The sequence below is a fragment of the Mobula hypostoma genome, chromosome 19, assembly GCF_963921235.1.
Source record: "Mobula hypostoma chromosome 19, sMobHyp1.1, whole genome shotgun sequence".
NCBI lineage: Eukaryota > Metazoa > Chordata > Chondrichthyes > Myliobatiformes > Myliobatidae > Mobula > Mobula hypostoma.
The window spans coordinates 18,738,658-18,763,047 of record NC_086115.1 but is presented as its reverse complement, the minus strand read 5'-3'; the positions used below and the strand labels follow the sequence as shown (position 1 = coordinate 18,763,047).

At 45.9% G+C, this 24,390-nt stretch overlaps 1 protein-coding gene across 2 annotated transcripts in view; it reads right to left on the bottom strand.

Annotated features, from left to right (window-relative positions):
* Positions 1–24,390, bottom strand: part of sh3pxd2aa (SH3 and PX domains 2Aa) — a 309,816-nt gene that overhangs the window by 269,927 nt on the left and 15,499 nt on the right. For both annotated transcript variants that reach the window (XM_063071466.1, XM_063071467.1), the window contains exon 2: positions 8,624–8,704. In XM_063071466.1, the coding sequence (XP_062927536.1) occupies positions 8,624–8,704 (81 nt within the window). The remainder of the gene's footprint in view (positions 1–8,623; positions 8,705–24,390) is intronic.

Genomic DNA, 24,390 nt, shown 5'->3' with positions numbered 1-24,390 from the left:
TTCATTTGGCAAGGAAAGAAACCTAGAATTCAATATAACACCTTACAGTTAGGGAAGGAAGGAGGAGGTATGGTTCTTCCTTGCCTGAGAAATTATTTTTATGCCTCACAAGTAACCCCTCTGTTATATTGGTGTAATAGGGAATATAAGGCTAGATGGAAGGAAATAGAATTTGGATTAGTTGACAGTTTTCCTCTACAGGCCTCAATAGCTGACAAAGGATTGATGGCCCAATTGGAAAAATTTAAAAACAGTTGGATAAATCTTACATTAAAAGTATGGCAGAAGGTGGTTAATTCGTGTGGAATTACTAACATGTTAAAACTCTTCAGATGGTGTGCATATTGATACCGAATTCCTTCCCAACAGAGCAGATAAAAGATTTGAACTAAGGATAAAGAAAGGTCTCACAACCTACCTCTCATTTATAGATAAAAGAGTATTACAAAGTTTCCAAATCCTGCAGGACAAACATGGCCTAGAACACAATGACCTTTTTAGGTACCTTCAAGTACGAAACTATGTTAACCAGAGTTGTAGATATATAGACCTATCAACAGTAGAATTAGAATTTTTCAAGATGCTGAATTCGGCTTGCAGTTTCTCGATTATATAATGCACTCTCCCATGCTAAAAATGTAAACACATTGTATACTAAAGAGGAGTGGGAGAAAGAAGCGGGGTTGGTACTTTCAGAGGAGGCTTGGGGAAAATATGCAGCTTTCAGTGGTCCTCGACTAATTCTTTGACTTGGAGAGAACATTGTTGGAAAAATATTATAAGATACTTTAAGACCCCGTATCAGGAAAAATATAAAGGTACAAACGTGACGTGTTGGAGAAGGTGCGGCTCCAAGGAGGCAAATCATTTTCATATTTTCTGGGATTGCCCTAAATTAAGTATATATTGGGAAGGTATTCATAGAACATTAGTTAAGGTACTTAGGTCCCAGATACCTCTGAACTTTGAGACATTCTATTTGGGGCAGGTATTGTTTCTTGAACAGAAGGAAGATATAAAGTTGCTGCAGGCCCTCTTAGTGGCAAGTAAGAAATCAATCACTAGAAAGTGGCTAAATCCAATACCACCTACATTAGGAGATTGGCACAAAATTATCTTGGAAATATTTAAAATGGAAAAGTTGACTTACTCCCTGAAAATTCAAAAAGAAAAATTTTATCAAATCTGGAATAAATGGATTGAATATATAACCCCAATGCGAGCAGACTTTAGATGACTCTCCTAATGATTTATACTGCTCTTCTCATCAACACAGTAATATTGCTAACGTAAGCACCCCTAGTCTAAATGTTTACTGCTTTTGTTTTCTTTTGGAAAATAGAGAATTAATACAAGTAAAGGAAAAGATTTGGGAAAGGGATAAAAATGATAAAATTAAGTAAATAAGTACATACGGATTGGATAATTATGTCTGGGGGCAGGAGCAAGCATGAATAAGTTAGGATATAAACACCTACAATGGTTGTTACATAGGCTTACATACAACATTTTGGACCAGTAGAAATGGTCCAGAAGAGATATATGAAAACTATTATTACTATTTTTCTTAACAACTAATACCATTACCTAGCCTAATAGATTAGAATTACCACTGTACATAATTATCTATTTAAGTGTCTAATTTCCTTTTATATCATCTCAATGTGTACTTAAGAATGTATAAATAATTATAGTTTTATACATATAAAAAAATGGAAAAGGTAAAAAAAAAGAGAATAGGTTGAGTGAACTCGGCCTTTTTTCCTAGGAGCAACGGAGGATGAGGGGTGACCCGATAGAGGGGTATAAGATGATGAGAGACATTGATCATGTGGATAGTCAGAGGCTTTTTCCCAGGGCTGAAATTGCCAGCACGAAAGGGCACAGTTTTAAGATGCTTGGAAGTAGGTACAGAGGAGATATCAGGGGTAAGTTGTTGTTGTTGCTGCTGCTGCTGTTGTGTTTTTTTTAAAAACGCAGAGAATGGTGAGTGCATGGAATGGGCTACCGGTGACGGTGGTGGAGGCGGATATGATAGGGTCTTTTAAGAAACTCCTGGACAGGTACAGGGAGCTCAAAAAAATGGAGGACTACGGTAACCCTAGGTGACTTCTAAGGTAAGGACGTGTTCAGCACAGCTTTGTGGCCCGAAAGGCCAGCATGGTGCTGTAGGTTTTCTATGTTTCTACCACTGTCTCAGACAGATTCAAAGGTGGTGATAAATCAGCATATAGGAGTGAGAATGAAAATGTGGCTGAATGGTGCTACAACAACAACCTCTTACTCAATGTCAGCAAGGCCAAGGGGCTAGTTAAAAACATCAGGAAAAGGATATCAGAGGTCCATGAGCCAGTTCTCATCGGGATATCAGAGCTAGAGAGGGTCAGCATCTTTAAAGTTCTCAGTTATTGCGGAGCACCTGTCCTCAGCCCAGCACATAAGTGCAATTACGAAGAAAGCACAGCAGCGCCTCTATTTTCTTGCGAGTTTGCAATGATTCAACATGATATCTAAAACTGTGACAAACTTCTACAGATGTGTAATGGAGAGCATACTGAGTGGCTGCATCACAGCCTAGTATGGAAACACTATTGCCCTTTAACAGAATATCCACTAAAAGTAGTGGATGTGGGCCAGTCCATCACAGGTACAGCTATCCTCACCAGTGAGCACATCCCATCCACATGAAAAGCTATTGCAGGAAAGCAGCATCCATCATCAGGGACCCTCCACCCCCCACTCCCCAGGACATGCACTCTTCTCACTGCTGCATCAAGGTACAAAAGCCTCAGGACTCACCACCAGGTATAAGAACAGTTATTATCCCTCAACCATAAGGCTCTTGATGCAAAAGAAATAACTTTACTCACCTCCATCATTGAAATGTTCCCACAAATTATGGACTCACTTTCAAGGACTTTTCATCTCATACCCTTGATATTCATTGCTTATTTTTTTTTGTATTTACAGTATGTGGTCTTTTGCACAGTGGCTGAATATCCAAGTTGATGTAGTCTTTCATTGATTATATTATGGTTATTATTATCATCCCAACGGCGGAGCAGGCAGAAGAGGATGCCCAACAATGGAAGAGGAGACATCTCCCAACAGCTGCAAAGGCGGATGAGGATGCCCAACAATGGGTAGGGAGGCTTGCGAGCACGCCGCAAGAACTGCTGTAGACCCACAACACTCAGGGCTTGTCTACCTAGCGTGTGAAGCCTGGATTCGGTGGACTGCGCGGAAGAAACCATCACTGGTTCAACGGGCAGAAAGGCGATTCTCAGCAATGCGTCGTGGAGCGCTAAGAGGGCACAGTGAGACACACAGAACACTGCTGGCCATCTACTGCATCCTGACCTATCTCCAGCTGTCTCGACTATGTCTTGCCACTGGGTCCAGATAGGCCGGGACGAGAGAGTGAGGCTGACGACCTGCGCAACTCTCCCTCACTTTAATCCAAGTCAAGCACAAGTCATGACTTCAAACCCAACGCGGAAGAAAGTGATAGTGCTCAACCTTGGCACATGGAACGTGAGAACTCTGTGGGATAACATCAAGGCAGACAGACCAGAGAGAAGAACTGCACTGGTTGCAAAAGAGCTAGCTCGCTACAACGTGGACATAGCAGCTCTCAGCAAAACACGCCTAGCAGACAAGGGCCAGCTGACAGAACGTAGTGGTGGATACACGTTCTTCTGGAGCGGTCGCAGCAGCGCTGAACGACGAGAAGCAGGCGTGGAATTTGCCATCAATTCTAACCTCACCCGTAAACACACCAAGCACCCAGAAAGCATCAAAGACCGCCTGATGACACTTCAGCTCCCACTCGCAAACAAGAAGAGTGCTACGCTGATTAGTGTCTATGCTCCCACCATGACCAACCCAGATGACATTAAAGACAAGTTCTATGAAGAACTCGACGCCCTCATCTCAGCAATCCCACAGTCAGAGAAGCTCATCGTTCTCGGGGGCTTCAATGCCAGAGTAGGGACAGACTACCAAACCTGGGAAGGGATCACTGGAAGACACGGCACTGGCAAGTGTAACAGCAATGGCCTTCTGCTCCTCAAGACATGTGCCACACACGACCTTGTCATCACCAACACCCTGTTCTGCTTACCCACCCGTAAGAAGACGTCATGGATGCACCCACGCTCGAAGCACTGGCATCTGATTGACTACATCATCACCAGGAAGAGGGACAGGATGGATGTCAGAGTGACGAGAGCCATGTGTGGTGCCGACTGCTGGACCGACCACCACCTCATTGTGTCCAAGTTCAGGCTTCGCATTCTGCCCATGAGAAGACCCCAAGGGCAGAAGACTGCAAAGAGGCTGAATGTCTCAAGGCTGAAAAGCAGCAGGGTTGCAGAAGAATTCGTTGATGACCTTGAAGGCAGACTGCCAGACACACCACAGGAAGACGGGACCAGCGTTGAAGAACAGTGGACAGCCTTCAGAGATGCTGTCTACACTAGCGCCCTCGAACATCTCGGACCAGCAACCCGAAGAAACCAAGGATGAAGAAATACAGGCACTACTAACGGACATCAACATTACAAAGCGTATCAGAATGACCCCACGTCGCTAGCCAAGAAAGATGCCTTTACCAACACAAGAAGAAAGGTGCAGAAAAAACTTCGCGAGATGCAGGACAGCTGGTTCAGCAAGAAGGCTGATGAAATCCAGGGCTATGCAGACAGCCACGACATAAAGCGCTTCTATAATGCGCTTAAGGCTGTATACGGACCCCGGTCCTCCAGCTCCTCACCCCAGATGAGATGCAGCTGCTGACAGAGAAGAAGCAGATTTTGGAGCGGTGGGCTGAGCACTTGTCCTTAACCGCCCTGCCGACATCAACGACGAGGCCATTGCCCGCCTGCCCCAGGTAAAGATCAACAAGAACCTCAACACCCTCCCCACAGTAGATGAAGTCAGGAAGGCAGTGAAGCAACTCTCCTGTGGCAAAGCGCCAGGACCCGATGCAATCCCTGCTGAGGTATACAAAGCAGGAGGCCCTGTCATGATGCAAAAGCTGATGTACTCTTCCAGTCCATGTGGAAAAAGGGACAGGTCCTGCAACAGCTGAAAGTTGCCAGCATAGTCCACATCTACAGGAGGAAAGGCAACCGCCAGTCTTGCGACAACCACCGAGGCATCTCCCTCTTGTCCATTGCGGGGAAGATTCTGGCCCGCGTCCTGCTCAGCCACCTTCTCCAACATCTTGAGCAAGGTCTGCTCCCAGAAAGCCAGTGCGGATTCCGTGCTGAACGTGGGACTGTGGACATGATTTTTGCTGCGCGCCAACTCCAGGAAAAATGCCAGGAGCAACACAGCGACCTCTTCGTGACCTTTGTCGATCTAACCAAGGCTTTTGATACGGCCAGCAGAGAAGGCTTGTGGAAGATCATGGAGAAGTTTGGCTGCCCCAGCAAGTTCATCACAATTGTCCGGCAGTTCCACGACGGTATGATGGTGAAAGTTCTGGATGACGGCAACGAGTCGGAGGCCTTCCTAGTGACAAATGGCGTCAAACAAGGCTGCGTTCTTGCCCCGACTCTGTTCAGTATGATACAGTATGGTATTCTCTGCCATGCTGACAGATGCCTTCCGTAACTACGAAGAAGGAATCCACCTCAGGTACAGGACTGACGGCAGGTTGTTCAACCTTAGGCGCCTGCAAGCAGTTACAAAGGTGCGAGAGACTGTCATCAGAGACTTGTTGTTTGCTGATGACTGCGCACTCAACGCCAGCACAGAGCAGGAGATGCAGCGTGAAATGGACTGCTTCTCACAAGCCTGCGACAACTTCGGACTCACTATCAGCACCAAAAAGACCAAAGTTATGTACCAGCCTGCCCCAGGAAAGCCATACCAGGAGCCGCGCATCACGGTGAAGGGCCAGAACCTCCAGGTAGTCAACAACTTCACCTACCTGGGCAGCATACTCTCTCGTGCAGTGAAGATAGACGCTGAGGTCAACAACAGGATTGCCAAAGCCAGCACCGCCTTTGGGAGACTCCGTGAGAACATCTGGGAGCGGAGAGGACTCAGCCTTGCCACCAAGCTGAAGGTCTACTGTGCAGTGGTCCTTACCACCCTCCTTTACGCCAGCGAGACCTGGACTGTCTACAGCAGACACGCCAAACAGCTCAACCACTTTCACCTGAGCTGTCTCCGCAGACTCCTCCACATCAGATGGCAGGACAAAGTCCCTGACACGGAAATCCTGGAACGAGCTGGGCTCTGCAGCGTCTACACCCTCCTGCTGAAAGCCCAAGCCAGGTGGGCTGGACATGTGGTCAGAATGCCAGACAGCCGATTGCCTAAGCAGCTGCTGTACGGAGAACTGTGTCAGGGCAAGCGCTCAGTCGGGGGGCAGAAGAAACGTTACAAAGACTGCCTTAAAGCGTCCCTCAAAGGCCTGGATCTCGACATCAACACGTGGGAGACGCTTGCCCTCGACCATACAGCTTGGCGCAGCAAGATCACCACAGGAGTCCGTGCAGCTGAAGTCAGGTGCATCATCGAGGCGCAACGAAAGCGTGCTGTGCGCAAGGCCCGAGCAGCATCCACTACCACGACAGCACCCACCCACTTGTGTTCCACATGTGGGCGAGCCTTCAGGGCCTGGATTGGCCTCATCAGTCACCTCCGGACCCACAGCCACCAATCTCCCATTTGACTTTGAAGCCATGGTCATCTTCGACTACGAAGGACCAATAACAACAACAATATGGTTATTATTCGGTCATAGATTTATTGAGTATGCCTGCAATAAAGTGAATCTCTGAGTTGTATATGGTGACATATAGGTTCTTGGATAATAAATTTACTTTGAACTTTGATGTTATTGAACTCTGCTTTTATTTTTACAGCCCCGTCCTGCTTCTGACAACCAAATCAAAAACCTCGCTGAAATCCATGCATATTACATCAGACACAATATATCCTCATCACCCATGTCAACTTCTCAAAAAAAAATTCAAACATGTCACTGGAATGCAACATCCACCGAAAAAATCCACCACTTTTTCTTCATTGAAGAAGACCAAATTACAATTTACATTTTCTATCTTTTCTAATAATTTGCACACTACCAAAGCAAAATTGACTGGATAGTAATTATTTTAATAAATTTCTTTCTTTTTTAAGCAAATTCTCAAGGTTGGCTTGATCACTGCTTCCTCTGATTTGTTCTTCATTGTTTTGCTCTGTAAATTAATATTTTATCTTATTCCAAGAGTCATAGCTAGAGTGGACCACACAGTGAAGGACAATTCAAGAGGAAGAGGAGACTTGATAGGCATGTATCAGATACGTTGATGGAGTGGACATCCAGCAACTTTTTCCCAGGGTGGCAATGGAAAATATCAGAGGACGTCCATTTAAGGTGTCAGAAGTAATTTTTTTTTTAAACCACAGAGAGTAGTTGGTGCCTGAAACACAATGCTGTGGATGGTAGTAGAGGCTGATTAGGGACATTTAAAAAGACTCTTCAATAGGCAGATGGATGTAAGGAAAATAGAGCGTAATAGACTGTGTAGGTAGGAAAGGTTGATCAAATAGTAGATTTATACTGGTTGGCAAAAGGACTTAGAAGTTCTTGTGTAGGATTCCCTAAAGGTTTAATTTGCAGGTTGAGTCTGTGAGGAAGGCAAATGCAATGCGAGCATTAATTTCAAGAGGACTAGAATGTAAAAACAAGGATGTAATGCTGACACTTTATAAAGTAGTGGTGAGGCCTCACTTGGACACTAGTGAGCGGTTTTGGGTCCCTTATCTTAGATAGGGTGTGCTGAAACTGGAAAGGGCTCAAAGGAGGTTCACAAAAATGATTCCAGGATTAAATGGTTTGTCATATGAAGAGCATTTGATGGCTCTGGGCCTGTCTTCACTAAAATTCAGAAGAATGAGGGGAGACCTCATTGAAACCTATCAAATGATGAATGGCCTTGATAAGAGTGGATATGGAGAGGATGTTTCCTATGATGGGACAGTCTAAGACCAGTGGATACAACCTCAGAATAGAGAGGTGTCCCTTCGGAACAGAGATGTGGAGGAATTTCTTTAGTCAGAGAGTGGTGAATCTGTGGAATTGTTTGCCACAGGCAGCTGAAGGGGCCAAGTCTTTAGGTATATTTAAGGCAGAGGTTGACAGATTCTTGACTGGTATGGGCATGGAGGGATACAGGGAGAAGGCAGGAGATTGGGGCTGAGAAGAGAATTCAATCACGCCATGGTATAATGGCAGAGAAGATTCGATGGGCCAAATGGCCTAATTTTGCTCCTATATCTTATGGTTAGCATTATCTTCAAATATGCCATGTTCAGTATTGAAGAAATAGTTCATTCAATCTGTATCGAAGAGAATCAATCTACTGTGCTAGAAACAAACATCATGCAATCTAATGGAAAGGAGACCCACATTTTTCTTCAGATTTGCATTTACAACTAAGAGAGTTATTTCTTCTCTGTCTTTAGGGACAGAAATAGTTTACAAATTGTACAGAAGCTGGTTAGAAATAGACTAAAATTTAGGACCCCTCTGAACCTCTGAAAAACTGCAGCAGTTGGCAATTCTAAACTTTAGGAGTTAAAAAGAATAGAACAAACCTACCTGTAGGTCAAAAAACTTGCTGTAACGTCTGTAGATTATATTTGAGGTTTTATCTGACCAGTTTACTTGGATAACGTAAACCTGTAGGAGTAAAATGAACTTTTTAAATATATATATATATATATATATATACACACACACACACAGGGACATTTTGTTGTGCATTCAATATTTCAGCAATATTTGAGTAATCTTGTAAATATATTTTGATTCAGCATTATTTGTTGTATATCTGATTCATTAGGGTTATATGTAAAAATACACGAATTACATACATCATGATACTTGTGAAACTTGTGCCCCTCGCTTAAAGTAAAACATGAAGTCAGGCTCACATTCCGGCCTCCTGTATCTTCTTTTTAATTAAATTAATGTTTTTAAGTTACAAAACATAACACATTTAAATGCAAAATATTTTCACATGGAGTGTAGAGATTTACTGCTCTCTATCAACCATGCTAGAAGTCCAGTACCATTCTCCCCATCTTTGTAGAATATGTTGACTGTTTCAAACAAAGAAACTCTGAGAAACAAGGGAAATGGTGATCAGGCAGAAAAGTTCTGAGTAAATTTATAGTCAAAGTACAGGTGTCCCCCGCTTTTCGAACGTTCGCTTTACTGTTACAAAAGACCTACATTAGTTCCCTGTTTTCGCTAACAGAAGGTGCTTTCACTGTTACGAAAAAAGGCAGCGTGCACCCCGAGCAGCCGCTCTCCCCCGGATTCGGAATTGCATTCTCGCCGGCATCGCTTAAACACAAGCCTGTGAGCAGCCGTTTGCAAGATGAGTTCTAAGGTATCTGAAAAGCCTGAAAGAGCTCATAAGGGTGTTACACAGCGTAAAACTAGACATAATTAAGCGTTTCGATCGTGGTGAATGAAGTAAAGACAAGGTGAGTTTGGCTTGTGGAAGCTGACGAAGATGATGTTGAAGAGGTTTTGGTGTCCCATGACCAAGAACTGATAGATGAAGAGCTGATGCAATTGCGAGAGGAAAGGATAACAATCGAAACCGAATGAGTAATGATAAAGTACGACTTTAATTTTGAAAGGGTACGTCATTTTAGGGCATATTTGCAGGATGGTTTGAGTGCTTACAAAGAACTATATGATAGAAAAATGCGCGAGGCTAAGCAGCCAAGCAAGCCTTCCACATCAGCCACAGCAGACGACGAGCCTCGACCTTCGACATCGAAGTGGGCAGTCATAGGAGAAGATGAGCTGCCTACCCTAATGTAAACAGACGATACCCCAGTGTCCCACCACCCTAATCTCCAGGCCGCGGACAGATACCAATTCGCGGAGAATGAAGCGATAGCGAGGAGGCATCCAGCACATCTTTAAGAAATAAGCCGAAATAAACATGCTAATTAATTAGGTGCTGCCCAGCATGTAATTGTCGGCCCAGATCAGAGATGATTGCCAATTGCGTCGCCTCTGATCTGGGCCGACATTTACGTGCCAGGTGGCACCTAATTAATTAGCTTATTTCAGCTTTTTTCTTAAAGATGTGCTGGGTGCCTCCTGGCTACCGCTGTACCCCTGCATTCTTCGCGGCAATGTATCAGGCGCTGCCTGGAGGGTGGGGGCCACTGCACCACCCAAACTCCGACGACTCAGCCTAACACACCATCATCAGTGTGCTCGCTGTCTTCCTGATTCCCGTAAATGATACTACACTGTACATACATTATTTCTATTTTATATCGGCTGTGTATTTTTACGCATTATTTGGTATGATTTGGCAGCTTCGTAGCTTAAAGGTTACTGGAGAGAGTGTTTTTGCCAACAGCGCTTGTAAGAGATTTTCTGCCAAGAGCGCTTGTGTGAGATTTTCACTACGGAGAACAGTGCCGGCAATGATTGCGGAAAAGTATTTCTACTTTATATAGGCTGTGTATTTATCATATCATTCCTGCTTTTACTGTATGTTACTGTTATTTTAGGTTTTAAGTGTTATTTAGCATGATTTGGTAGGTTATTTTTGGGTCTGCGAACGCTCACAAAATTTTCCCATATAAATAAATGGTAATTGCTTCTTCGCTTTACGACATTCCGGCTTACGAACCGTTTCATAGGAACGCTCTACCTTCGGATGGCAGGGGAAACCTGTGCATATATGTTACCATATATGAGTCTATCTGGACTTTGAGACTTTTTTTTTTACTATGCCCATGGTCTGTTCTTTATCAAATTACAGTATTGCTTTGCACTGTTGTAACTATATGTTATAATTATGTGTTTCTGTCAGTTTTAGTCTTGGTTTGTCCTGTGTCTTCTGTGATATCTTTCTGAAGGAACATTGTATCATTTTTTAAATGCATGCATTTCTAAATGACAATAAACGAGGACTCAGTGTCCTCATAATCTAATCCAATCTAATACAGTGGACTCCCATTAATTCGGACACATCAGGACTAGTACGCTTTGGTTCAATTAAGCGGCTTTTCCAATGAGCTAAAGTTTCATGGAATACAGTATCGTGCAAAAGTAAATGCACAGTACTGTATTTGTCAACATGGAGCAAAGAACAAATTTGTAAATCTGGAGGAAGCATAGGATGTTGGGAATGGTGAGGGTGAAGAGCCATGAGAAGGGTGTGGGACAGGTGGCAGAGAAGTTCCAGTATGGGGTTAGGCATGAGTGCAGACACACCCAATCCTGAGACACCAGGCAAGGCAATCTGATTCCAAACAATTGCTTTATTGATCATTAGGAATGTCCTTCTAGTGTTTCCTGCTCCCTCCCCTCTTTTTTCCCCTCTTTTCCCAACCATAATTCCCCTCTCTCTGCACTCTTCCCAGTCTCAGTCCACAAGAGACTCTGTCAGAATCAGAGTGATTAGAATCCATGTCATGAAATAGTAATTCGTAATGTAGATTTAATACAATTATGAGAAAATCTGCAGATGCTGAAAATCCAAGCAACACACTGAACGCTGGAGGAAATCAGCAGGCCAGGCAGCATCTATGGAAAAGAGTCCTGAATAAGGGTCTCAGCCCAAAACACCGACTGTTTACTCTTTTTCATAGATGCTGCCTGGCTTACTGAGTTCCTCCAGCATTTTGTGTGTGTTGATTTTGTGACGCCAAACGAAGCTATTGGACGATTGATGCTAATGAGGGAGATAAGAGAGACAATGGAGAAACGTTCAAAATGCTAATGAGAGAGGAGAGAGGGAAAAAGTCGCTGCAAGTCGGGACTGGCCAAGGGATAAGTGGGCTGTTTTGCTTCAGAGCGTACTTAAAGGGAAGGCTCAGCAAGCTTACTCGGCATTGTCCGCAGAAGATGCCCAGATGTATGATGTGGTGAAAGAGGCGATACTCAGGATTTATGAGTTGGTCCCGGAGGCATACCGGCAGAGGTTCCGGAATGTGAGGAAGCAGTGGGCTGCACGTATTTAGAGTTTACCCGTGAGATGCAGATGTATTGTGAGCGTTGGTGCACCTCGAAAGGGGTCAGTGGGGATTATGACAGACTGCTATAGCTAATACTGATTGAGCAATTTAAAGGTTGTGTCCCTGAAGGTATGAGGCCCTATCCAGATGAGAAAGAGGCAGAAACCTTAGTCGCAACTGTTCAGTTAGCGGATGAGTATGCATTAACACACAAAGCAAAGTTTACCCCAAGTAAAAGCTACCAGAAAGGTAGTCGAGAGGGCGGAGAGAGTCCGCCGGAAAAGCCAGAAAGTAAGCCGGGGACTAGTGAGAAGGATAAGGAAGACAGGAGGCAGTTTGGTAGGAAGTCTCCTGGGGTTGTATGCTATAATCGTGGGAAAGCCGGTCACATTGCGTCCAGGTGCTTTGCCCCAAAGAAGGAGACGGGGAAAGGAAAAACGACGACTCCGACTGGCAGTATTGAGCCGGCAAACAAACCGCTAGGGGAGAAGAGGTCTGATAGAGTTCAGGAAGGGCGCGAGAAGTGCATTTCAGCCGGATTGGTGTCGGTGAAGGAGGGCTCAAACCCAGTTCCCGTACGGATCTGGAGAGACACTGGGGCTTGTCAGTCATTTATCTTAACGAGTGTGTTAGACTTTAGTTCAGAGACCGAGACTGGGGTGGTCAGTGTGATAAAAGGCATTGGGAAAGGGACTGAAACAGTACCTTTGCACCAGATACACCTAAAAAGCAACTTGGTCTCTGGACCGGTCACGATAGGGGTGAGGCCCGAACTACCAATGGAAGACGTGGAGGTCTTACTCGGTAATGACCTTGCAGGCGGAGAGGTGTACCCAGCAGTAAAGCTGACAAGCAAGCCTGCCAGGATTGAGGCCCTGCCCATGGACTCACAGGTTTATCCCGTTTGCGCAGTGACTCGGCGCATGACCAGAAAGGCTGCCGAAGCGAATGTAGATTTAGCTGAGACGTTTTTACCAGCCTTGTACCAAGAGGGGTTAGAAAGTGAGAAGGAGGAGCATAATGGAGCGGAAGGAAGTGAGGGAGTTGAGGTAGATTTATCATTAGCAAGGAAGGAATTTATACAGGCACAGGAACGGGACGAGGAGCTGATGGTTTTGACGGAGACAGCTCTCTCCGAAGCAGAATTAAAAAGGGAGCCAGTGGGCTATTATGTGAAGGAGGGAGTACTAATGAGGAAATGGAGACCAAGACCGCAGATGAGGAATGGTGGGTGGTGCACCAGGTGGTAGTGCCGAAAATTTATAGGGACAAGATTTTTAACCTGGCCCACAAGATACCTCTCAGTGGACATTTTGGGGTGAGGAAGACAGTCGATAGAATTATGAAAGATTTTTTTACTGGCCAAACATGAGGAAGGATATTGTTGAATATTGTAGGCGATGTCATTTATGTCAGGTGGTAGGAAAATCGAATCAGGTCCTGCTTAAAGCGCCCCTTCGACCGATAACTGCTTTCGGGGAACCTTTTTCCGAATAATTGTGGATTTTGTTGGTCCCCTATTCAGAACTGCAAGTGGGCGAGAGTATGTGATGACTATGATGTGCGCCGCCACCAGGTTTCTGGAGGCTGTGCCCCTAGCAAGTGTCAAGGCTCCCGCAGTGGTAAAGGCACTTGTGAAAATTTTCACTACGGTGGGGCTGCCCAGGGAAATCCAGTCAGATCAGAGGAGTGTCTTCACATCTCACACATTCCAACGGATGTTGGATGAGATGGGAACAAAGCAGATTTTGGCCTCTGTGTACCACCCAGAGTCCCAAGGGGCAATGGAAAGATTCCATGCAACATTAAACACCATGGTTAAAATTTATTGTCAAGAGAACGCTAGGGGCTGGGATGATGCCTCTTCTGCTATTTGCCGTAAGGGACACAGTTCAGGAGTCATTGGGGTTCAGCCCATTCGAGCTCGTCTTCGGACATCGGCCCAGAGGACCCCTGACCTTACTGAAAGAGCAATGGTCCAGTCCGGCAGTACAAGTCAATGTGATTGACTATGTTTTAAAATTTCGTGAGAGGCTTAAAAGGATCTGTGACCTTGCCAAAGAAAACCTACGACACTCCCAAACTAAAATGAAACAATGGTATGATATGCGTGCTCGCGAATAAGTGTTTCAAGTGGGCAATCGAGTCTTAGTTCTGTTCCTAGTGGTAACCAACCCCCTCAAGGCGAGATTCCACGGTCTGTACAAAGTGATTAAAAAGGTAAGACTCTTTGAATTATGTTATTGAAACGCCGGACAGGCGTAAGCCCACACAATTGGTACACATTAACATGTTAAAAGCTTACCATGATCAGAAAGCAGATCTAGTTGGTGTTATCACAAAAATTAATGAGACTGGGATGTCAAATGATAAGGGGAAAACCCATCTTGAAAAGATAAACATGGTGCCGACCAGATTGGAGAACTCTATTGTTTTGGCCAATTTTGCTGATGAGGTTTCTCACTTAACCCCCGAACAGAGCGAGCCGCTGATAAAGCTAATTAACCGACGTGCAGATGTATGTCCGGATGTCCCGAGGAGATGCAAAGGGACGGTGCATGATGTTGTTGTCACCTCAGACCAGCCTATTAAACAACACCCCTATAGGATGAACTTGGAGAAGGGCAAGCTAGTGGAGAAAGAAATTGAACACATGCTAGCCACAGATATTATTAGGCCATCCAAATCGGAATGGGCGTCCCCCTGTGTGGTTGTCCCAAAAGTCGATGGGAGCATACGATTCTGTACAGATTACAGAAAAGTGAACGCCATCACAAAAACTGATGCGTACCCCATGCCAATGGTGGACAATTGCATCGATAAAGTGGGGAGAGCCAAGTACATCACAAAGATCGATTTGCTGAAAGGGTACTGGTGCGTTCCTTTAACCGACCGGGCTAGAGAAATCTCAGCATTTGTCACTCCATCTGGGTTATACGAGTATAATGTCTTACCTTTTGGCATGAAAAACACCCCAGGGACCTTCCAGAGGATGATTAATTCAGTGATAAAAGGGTTAAAGAACGCAAAAGTGTATATTGACGATTTAGTGGTCTGGAGTGACACGTGGGAGGAGCACATTGTGGCAGTAGAGGAACTGTTTAAACGGCTGTCTGAAGCCAACCTGACAGTGAACCTCGCAAAAAGTGAATTCGGCCACACTAAGGTCACTTATCTGGGATTTGTGGTAGGACAGGGGCAGCTGGCCCCGATGCAGGCTAAGGTGCAGGCTATCTCTGAAGTCCCCACCTCGACAGACAAGAGAGCCTTGAGAAGGTCCTTGGGGATGGTGGGGTACTATCGGAAGTTTTGCAAAAACTTTGCGGATATTACCCTCCCTCTTACTAAGCTCTTGCCAAAGAATGTGAAGTTTGTGTGGCACGACCTTTGTCAACAGGCCTTTGAGAGTTTGAAGGCGATTCTGTGTCACCATCCTGTGCTGAATGCACCTGACTTTTCAAAACCCTTCTCCCTAGCAACAGATGCTAGCGACGAAGCAGCCTTACAGACAGTGCTGTTACAGACAGACAAAGAGGAGGTTGACCACCCAGTGGCTTATTTTTCTAAGAAATTTAATATCCATCGGAGAAATTATTCCACTGTGGAGAAGGAATTACTGGCCATCATACTAGCATTACCACATTTTGAGGTTTATATTTGTCCGGCACGGAAACCACTGATAATTTACGCTGATCACAACCCATTAGTGTTTTTGGCCACTATGAAGGATAAAAACAAAAGGTTACCAAGTTGGAGCCTGGTCTTACAGGAATTTGATATTAAAATAAAACATATAAAAGGAACAGACAATGTGATTGCTGACTGTCTGTCAAAGTGTTGGAATTTAAAGTTCTCTGTATTAGCCAAATAGCTGATGACCCTGTATATTAGTGTGTATCTAATAATGTGCATTCATGCCCATGATTTTTACCCCGGTAAAAATCCTTTGAAGGGTAGGGGTGTGACGCCAAACAAATCTATTGGACGATTGATGCTAATGAGAGAGATAAGAGAGACAATGGAGAAACATTCAAAATGCTAATAAGAGGAGAGAGGGACTAACGGAAAAGAAACACAATTCAGAATATTGACAGACCGGTTGCTTTGAACCTGAACTGTTTGAAGTTTGATGGACAGGCGATACCCCAGCAGGGGGATAAAAAGAACAGGTTCGCTAAGGCACGGGACACCACGAGACGCGGTGTGCCCCCACAAGTGGTGGGAGGTTGGAAGTCTGGTTCACAGGAACCGACCATAGGCTCACAGGGTATAAAGGTATGATCGGTGGGAACCTGGTGTGTGCGTCCGCCCTTGCCTGGGTGCCGGGTTCACCGCGGAAGAACGATCGTATCCGGAACGGAGGGGTCACAGTCGGTGACCACAGCGGGATAGAAGACATCAAAGGTCTGCCTGAACTAAATTTCATCCCTCCCCCCCACCTCTCCCCCCCTCAACGGTACAACAGTGATTACTGCAAACTGCACTAAGCTGAAAAGAACACTGTGTCACTGTAAGACTGATCATTTTACCCCTAGACTGCGATACAGTTTGGTTGATTCCTATTACCCTAGTTCCGCGTATAGGTGTGTATTATCATTGCTAACCTGTTACATTTATATCCTTACGATTAGAGCACTGTATTATTTGTTTCTTTAATAAAACTTTATTAGTTCCTAGTAATCCAGACTCCATCGAGTGTTCCATTTCTGCTGGTTTGGCAACCCAGTTACGGGGTACATAACAATTTAAATCAGTTGTTTGGTTTACATCAGACTCCTGAACCTGCATGGATAACTTCACTCATCTCAAATCTGAAATTATTCCAAAACCTACAGACTCACTTTCAAGGGCTCTGCAACTCATTGTCAATATTATTTATTTTTTTAATTTACACTTTCTCTTTTTATATATTGGTTGTCAGTTTTATGTATCGTTTTCCATAAGTTTGGTTGTATTTCTTTATTTTCCTGTAAGTGTCAGCAAAAAATTAATCTCCAGGTAGTATAAGGTGATATATACTGTATGTCTGTTAGCAAAGAAAAATGGATGAAAAATAACATTGAGCCATATAAAACATATGAAATCTACAAGTTGGCATACTTGTCACAGAAACACTGGCATCATTAGCCATTGAAAATTATTAACCATGTTTAGTAAGATGTCAAGTGAAAGTGTTTAGTCAACATTTTAGTGGAAGTAGGATTGAAAGAGTAAGACAAAAAAGAGAAAGAAAAAATTAGCTTAGATTACAAGCTAAATTGAGATGGAAAAAAATACCTCCAAGAATTATAATTATGCACCAGCTGTGATTGTTATACAATTTATGATTGTACATTAAGTAACCTTTTTGTGTTAGGTCTCCAAGAGAAAAAACAACATGTGATATTGTTTACATAGAGCTGTTGCAGGAAAGGGAAGTAGTTACAATAGGAAATCTGTTAACATTTAAAACGTCTCCAGATGTTGCCTATTGTTATACATTTAACTGTTTGAAACATGGTGCAAGTAATCTTGCTGATGTGGTATCTTCAGCCTGCACTGAATTTAAAGTTCCCTACTGCTGTTACTATGAAAATCAAAATTATCAACATATGTACAGTATGTGTATTATATGTATGTGGATACATGAATCATGATCAGTAAGATGATACAAAGATTGATGGAGTTGTTGATAACACATTTTAAGCTGCAGGGTGATATCAATTTATTAGTGAAATGTGCTGAGAAATGGCCACAGATTTTGGAAGTATTACTGAGGCTAGAACATACACTATGAATGGTAAGGTCCAAGAGTGTGTTGAGAGATAGAACAAAAGTTCAGAGATCCTCAAAGGTGGCAGCATGGGTAAAATAGGATACTGGCCTTTTCTAATCATGACACTAGATACAAGAGCAAGGAGTTTATGTTTCAACTTTATAAAACATTGGAGAGATCTCAAACTATCTGCTGGAGGCTTCTGATTCTTGGCGCAGGGTTTCAACCTAACACACTGACAATTCATTTCCTCCCACAGATGCTGTTCAACCTCCTGAGTTGTTCCAGCAGAATGTTTATTGCTCCTGATTTCAGAATCAATTGTCTTTCATATCTCCGTTTGTGAAACCCCAACTGGAATACTGTGTACAACTCTAATCACCACACACTTCTGACAGAGTAGGATAGTATGGAGAGCGACAGAGGAGATTCACCAGTGTTGCCAGGGATGGAGTATTTCAGCCATTCAAGATTGTTTAATGTCATTTGCTGTACACAAGTGAAAGGAGAACAAAATAATTGTTCCTCTGGATCCAGTGCAACACAAAAAATATAATAAAATAACACTATATATATATATATATATATATATATATATATATATATATATATACACACACACACACAAATACACATGATAGCTTACATACATGCTGTAGATTGATTGTATCTCTATAAAGTGATGCTCAGCGATACATAAGGTGACTGACAGGAAATAATAAAGTAGTGGTGGATTTAGTGGATGAGGGTGTTGATCAGCCTTGGTGCTTTGGGTAAGTAACTACTTTTGAGTGGTGCTGGTATGGATGCTACACAGCTTCCTTTCTGATGGTAGCCCATGAACAGGATGGGAGGCATCCTTCATGATATTGCTGGCCTTTTTCCAGCACCTTTCTGTTTTTATATCCCTGAAGGCAGGTGGGCCGGTGCCAGTGGTGTATTGGGCCGTTTTGACTTCCTGTTGAAGAGCCTTCCTGTCCACTGCACTGCAGTTTCTGTACCAAGCAGTGATGGAGTTTGTTAGGACACTCTCTACTGTGCATCTTGAAGCACCTTCAATTACTCCAAAAGACTGAGGTTTGGTAAAGTACTGAAAGGCTTTTATTCGCTATACAATACGACCTCCACAGTGAGTGTCTGCCCCCGGACTGAGGGGGAGGGGCAAGGCGAACACCTTTATACAGGACCCTGTGGAAGGAGCCACAGGGGCAGTCAGCAGGGGTGTGTGTCCAGACAGGTAACCCAGTTACAACATATATACATGGTTTACCACATTCACCCCTCCTTTTTTTAAAAAGAGTCCCGCGGGGTGAAGTGACTGACAATATTTACAAGAAGTATATTTACAGGTTAAGTCTATCAGGCGGTCGAGTCCATCGCTGTGATCTACGTAGCACCGGCGATGGCAGTTGTGCTGGCTCCGGCCTGACTTCAGGTGCCAGCGCGTTAGGCGTCGGTAATCCCTCGTGCGTGTGCGTCGCGCCTGGTTTGGGAGTGTCGTGTGGTGTCTGTATAGGGTTTGAGGTGCACGGTGTCTTGTAGGTATATACATTGGTGAGTACAGGGTCAATAGTCACCACAGAGTGTTCAGGGTAGGGCCCGGAGCTCCTGCAGGCGCCAGGTCGTGGATGGAGACCGTGTCCTCCCGCCCATCAGGTAAAACCACGTAGGCATACTGGGGGTTCGCATGAAGTAAGTGAACCCTCTCGACCATCGGGGAGTATTTATTGCTCCTCGCATGTTTCCGAAGCAGCACTGGCCCCGGGGATGTCAGCCAAGTTGGTAGGGTGGTTCCAGTGGTCGATTTTCTGGGAAACGAAAAGAGCCACTCATGAGGGGTGGCATTGGTGGCTGTGCATAACAGGGAGCGGATGGAGTGGAGTGCCTCGGGAAGGACCTCCTGCCAGCGGGAAACCGGCAGTCCCTTTAACCTGAGGGCTAAGAGTGTGGCTTTCCACACTGTGCCATTCTCCTTCTCTACCTGTCCATTCCCCCGGGGATTATAGCTCGTGGTCCTACTGGTTGCAATTCCCCTAGCCAGTAGATATTGGCGCAGCTCGTCACTCATAAACGAGGACCCTCTGTCACTGTGGATATAGCATGGGTATCCGAACAGAGTGAAGAGCTTGCGCAGGGCTTTTATAACTGACGTGGTAGTGGTGTCGGGGCAGGGGATGGCAAAGGGGAACCGCGAGTACTCGTCAATTACGTTAAGAAAGTACACATTGCGGTCGGTGGAGGGAAGGGGGCCCTTAAAGTCAACACTCAGTCGCTCAAAGGGGCGGGTGGCCTTGATGAGTGGTGCCTTTTCGGGTCGGTAGAAGTGCGGTTTGCACTCTGCGCAGACTTGGCAGTCCCTGGTCATCATCCTGATCTCCTCAAGGGAGTAAGGTAGGTTCTGGGCTTTCACGAAGTGGAAAAGCTGGGTGACTCCCGGGTGGCAAAGGTCTACATGTAGGGTGTATAGCCGGTCCATCTGCGCGCTGGCACATATTCCCTGGGATAGGGCATCGGAGGGCTCGTTGAGCTTCCCAGACCTGTACATGATGTCATAGTTGTAGGTGGAGAGTTCGATTCTCCACCTCAGAATTTTATCATTTTTGATTTTGCTCCGCTGCTAATTGTTAAACATGAACGTGACTGAGCGCTGGTCAGTTAGCAGGGTGAACCTTTTGCCGGCAAGGTAGTGCCTCCAGTGCCTTATAGCTTCCACTATGGCCTGGGCCTCTTTCTCTACCACAGAGTGCCGAATTTCAGGGCCTTGAAGGGTACGGGAGAAGAACGCCACTGGTCTTCCTGCCTGGTTGTGGGTAGCAGCCAGCGCAAAGTCGGAGGCGTCACTCTCTACTTGGAAGGGAATGGCCTCATCCACCGCATGCATTGCTGCTTTGGCAATGTCCCCTCTTATGCGGTTGAAGGCCGTGTGGGCCTCAGCAGAGAGGGGGAATGTGGTGGACTTGACCAGGGGGCGGGCCTTGTCTGCATAGTTAGAGACCCATTGGGCGTAATATGAAAAGAAGCCCAGGCACCTTTTGAGGGCTCTGAGGGTATTGGGGAGAGGGAGTTCCAACAGGGGGCGCATACGGTCGGGGTCAGGGCCAATGACTCCATTCTCCACGACACACCCAAGGATAGCAAGTCGGGTGGTCTCAAATACACACTTGTCCTTGTTATAGGTGAGGTTGAAAGATTTGGCCGCTTGGAGAAATTTTTGGAGGTTGTTGTCGTGATCCTGCTGGTCGTGACCACAGAGGGTGATGTTATCCAGATATGGGAACATGGCCTTCAGTTGGCACTGGTCCACCATCTGGTCCATTGCCCTCTGGTAGACAGATACACCATTCATGACACCAAAGGGGACACGCAGGAATTGATAAAGCCTGCCGTCCGCCTCGAAGGCAGTGTAACGGCGGTCCTCCCGGCGGATGGGGAACTGATAGTAAGCGGATTTTAGGTCTATGGTCGAGTACACCTTGTACTGTTCTATCTGATTGACCATATCTGCGATGCAGGGTAGAGGGTACGCGTCGAGCTGCGTGAACCTATTGATGGTCTGGCTATAGTCCACGACCATCCTATTCTTCTCCCCGTTCCGAACAACGACCACCTGCGCCCTCCAAGGACTTGTGCTTGCCTCAATGACCCCCTCCCTGAGCAGCCGCTGCACCTCCGACTTAATGAAAGCTCTGTCCCCCGCGCTGTACCTCCTGCTTTTAGTTGCCACAGGTTTACAGTCGGGGGTCAGGTTGGCGAACAGCGGTGGGGGAGGGATCCTGAGGGTGGAGAGGCCGCAAGTGGTGTCGGTAGTGTGGCAGTTGGCATGATGTTGGGTGGGATGTGCGAGTCGGTGTGTGTGTGTGGTCAGTAGCGGGGTACATGACATATCTCTACAAAACAGGGGATTTATGACAGTAATTGGCAGGAGGGGCCCATCATACTTCATTGTCACGTTTTTCAGGTGGCTCTGGAAGTCCAACCCCAACAGCACAGGGGCACACAGTTGAGGCAAGACCAGTAACTTAAAGTCCCAATATTCTGTGCCCTGCACCACTAGCGTCACTACACAACCCCCCCCCCCGGATGTCTGTTGTATGCGACCCGGAGGCCATGGTGACCCTCTGACTTACCGGCCGTATCATGAGTCCACAATGCTGCACCGTGGCCGGGTGGATAAAACTCTCCGTGCTGCCTGTGTCAAACAGGCAGCTTGTCCTGTGCCCCTCCACCAGGATGGGCATCATTGACCTTGCGAGCTGGTAGGGAGCGCTTTGGTCGAGGGTCACGGAAGCCACGGTGGGGTCGCTGTCTTGGTCCGGCGCAGTGGGGTGGCCCGTGAGCACCCGCTGGGCGTAGGCGGTAGGTGGCGCCGACCAAGATGGCCGCCCCCATGTCTTGCACGTGGTGGCGGCATGCAGGGAAGATGGCGGCCCCCATGTCTCGCACATGGTGGCGGTGTGCAGGGAAGATGGCGACCCCCACGTCTCGCACGCGGTGCTGCTCGATCCCGCTCACGGTTTTGACTTACAGACCTTGGCGAAGTGGCCCTTCTTTCCGCTGCTGGAGCAGGTAGCTTGTCGGGCCGCGCAGCGTTTCCGGGGGTGCTTCTCCAGTCCGCAGAAGTAGCACTTCGCGGACTCACGACTGGCTGCAGCCGAGGTCGATTCGCCAGCGGGTTGCGGGGTCTGCGGCGCCCACGAGGCCATCGGGGGATCGCGTGCCTGGAGAGCCTCAGAGTTATGCGGAGCGGCCTCCAACGTATCAGCCATCTCGATCGCCGAACTTAGGGTAAGATCGGCTTTTTCCAGCAGCCGCTGGCGCACATACACTGACCTGGTCCCCGTAACGAAGGCGTCTCTCACTAGGAGTTCTGCATGCTGTGCCACTGTCAGCTCCTGGCAATTGCAGGCCCGCATGAGTGTCTGTAGGGCCCGGACAAACTCAGCACTCGATTCCCCGGACCGTTGTTGCCGTGTCGTTAAGCGATGCCGAGCATAGACGCTGTTTATCGGCCGCAGGTATTGTCTTTTGAGTGCATTCATCACGCCGTCATAATTCGGCTGGTCTCTGATCAGCGAATAAAATTGAAGCACCTTCAATTACTCCAAAAGACTGAGGTTTGGTAAAATACTGAAAGGCTTTTATTCGCTGTACGACCTCCACAGTGAGTGTCTGCCCCCGGACTGAGGGGGAGGGGCAAGACGAACACCTTTATACAGGACTCTGTGGGAGGAGCCACAGGGGCAGTCAGAGGAGCCACAGGGGCAGTCAGCAGAGGTGTGTGTCCAGACAGGTAACCGAGTTACAACATATATACATGGTTTACGACACATCTGTAGAATGATGAGTATGGATGTGCTCTCTTCAGCCTCCTCAGAAAGTAGAGCCGTTGGTGAGCTTTCCTGACTGTGTAGGATGTGTTCTGGGACCGTGAGAGGGTGTGTGTGATGTGCACTCCCAGGAGTTTGAATCTGCTTCATTTTCCACTGCTGTGCTGCCAATGTAAAGCAGGGTGTGAGTTCTTCAGAAGTCAATAATCATCCCCTTTGTTTTGTTGAATTAAGGAAGAGGTTATTTGCCTGGCACCAAGCCTCCAGCTCTTACATCTCCTCTCTAAAGGCCGCGTCATCCTTATTGGTGATGAGCTCCACCACTGTCGTATCATTGGCGAACTTGACAATGTGATTGCTCAGGTATTCGGCCATGCAGTCACGTATAAGCAAATTGTACAGTAATGTACTCAACACACAGCCCTGGGGTGGAGGCAAGGGGCACCTGTGTTGAGAATGATAAGTTATGAAGGGAGACCAACAAGGGAAGTCCCCGACATAAAGGAGGTTGAGAAGGAACATGACTGGAGAATATAAAAGTTATGAAAGGTAGAAGCGGTAAATTGCATGAATATTACCCAAATCACAGGCAGATAAAACAAGAGGACACAGATTTAGAGTAAGGGATAAGAGATTACAGGTGATCTGACAGTCACATTTTTCTTCCATAAAGTGTTGAGTATCTGGAATACCATAACAGAGTGGTGGATGCAAAGTCACTAACAGCATTTGTGTCTAGACAGTCAAATAAATAACCTAGGTATAGAAGGCTATAGTCCAAACACTGAAAGATGGAATTAATATATGGGTGCTCACCAGTCAACATGAATGTGGTGGGCCGAATGGCTTGGTTCCATGTCACAAGACTCTATGACTCCTTTGAAATGTGGTTAACAGTGCTATACAGTCTTCCCTCCTTATCCGCGGGGGATTGGTTCCAGGACCCCCCACAGATACCAAAAAAACGCGGATGCTCAAGTCCCTTATATAAAATGGCGTAGTACTTGCATATAACCTATGCACATCCTTCCGTATACACTTCAAATCATCTCAAGATTACTTATAATACCTAACACAATGTAAATGCTATGTAAATAGTTGTTATACTGTATTGTTTAGGGAATAATGACAAGAAAAAAAGTCTGTACACGAGACGTGAGGCGAACAATGCTCAAACGACGAGTGCTGGAGAGAGAATTTCCGGGTTTTCCCGATCCACGGTTGGTTGAATCCCCGCATGCGGAACCCACGGATAAGGAGGGCCGATTGTATAAACTAGGAGTTATT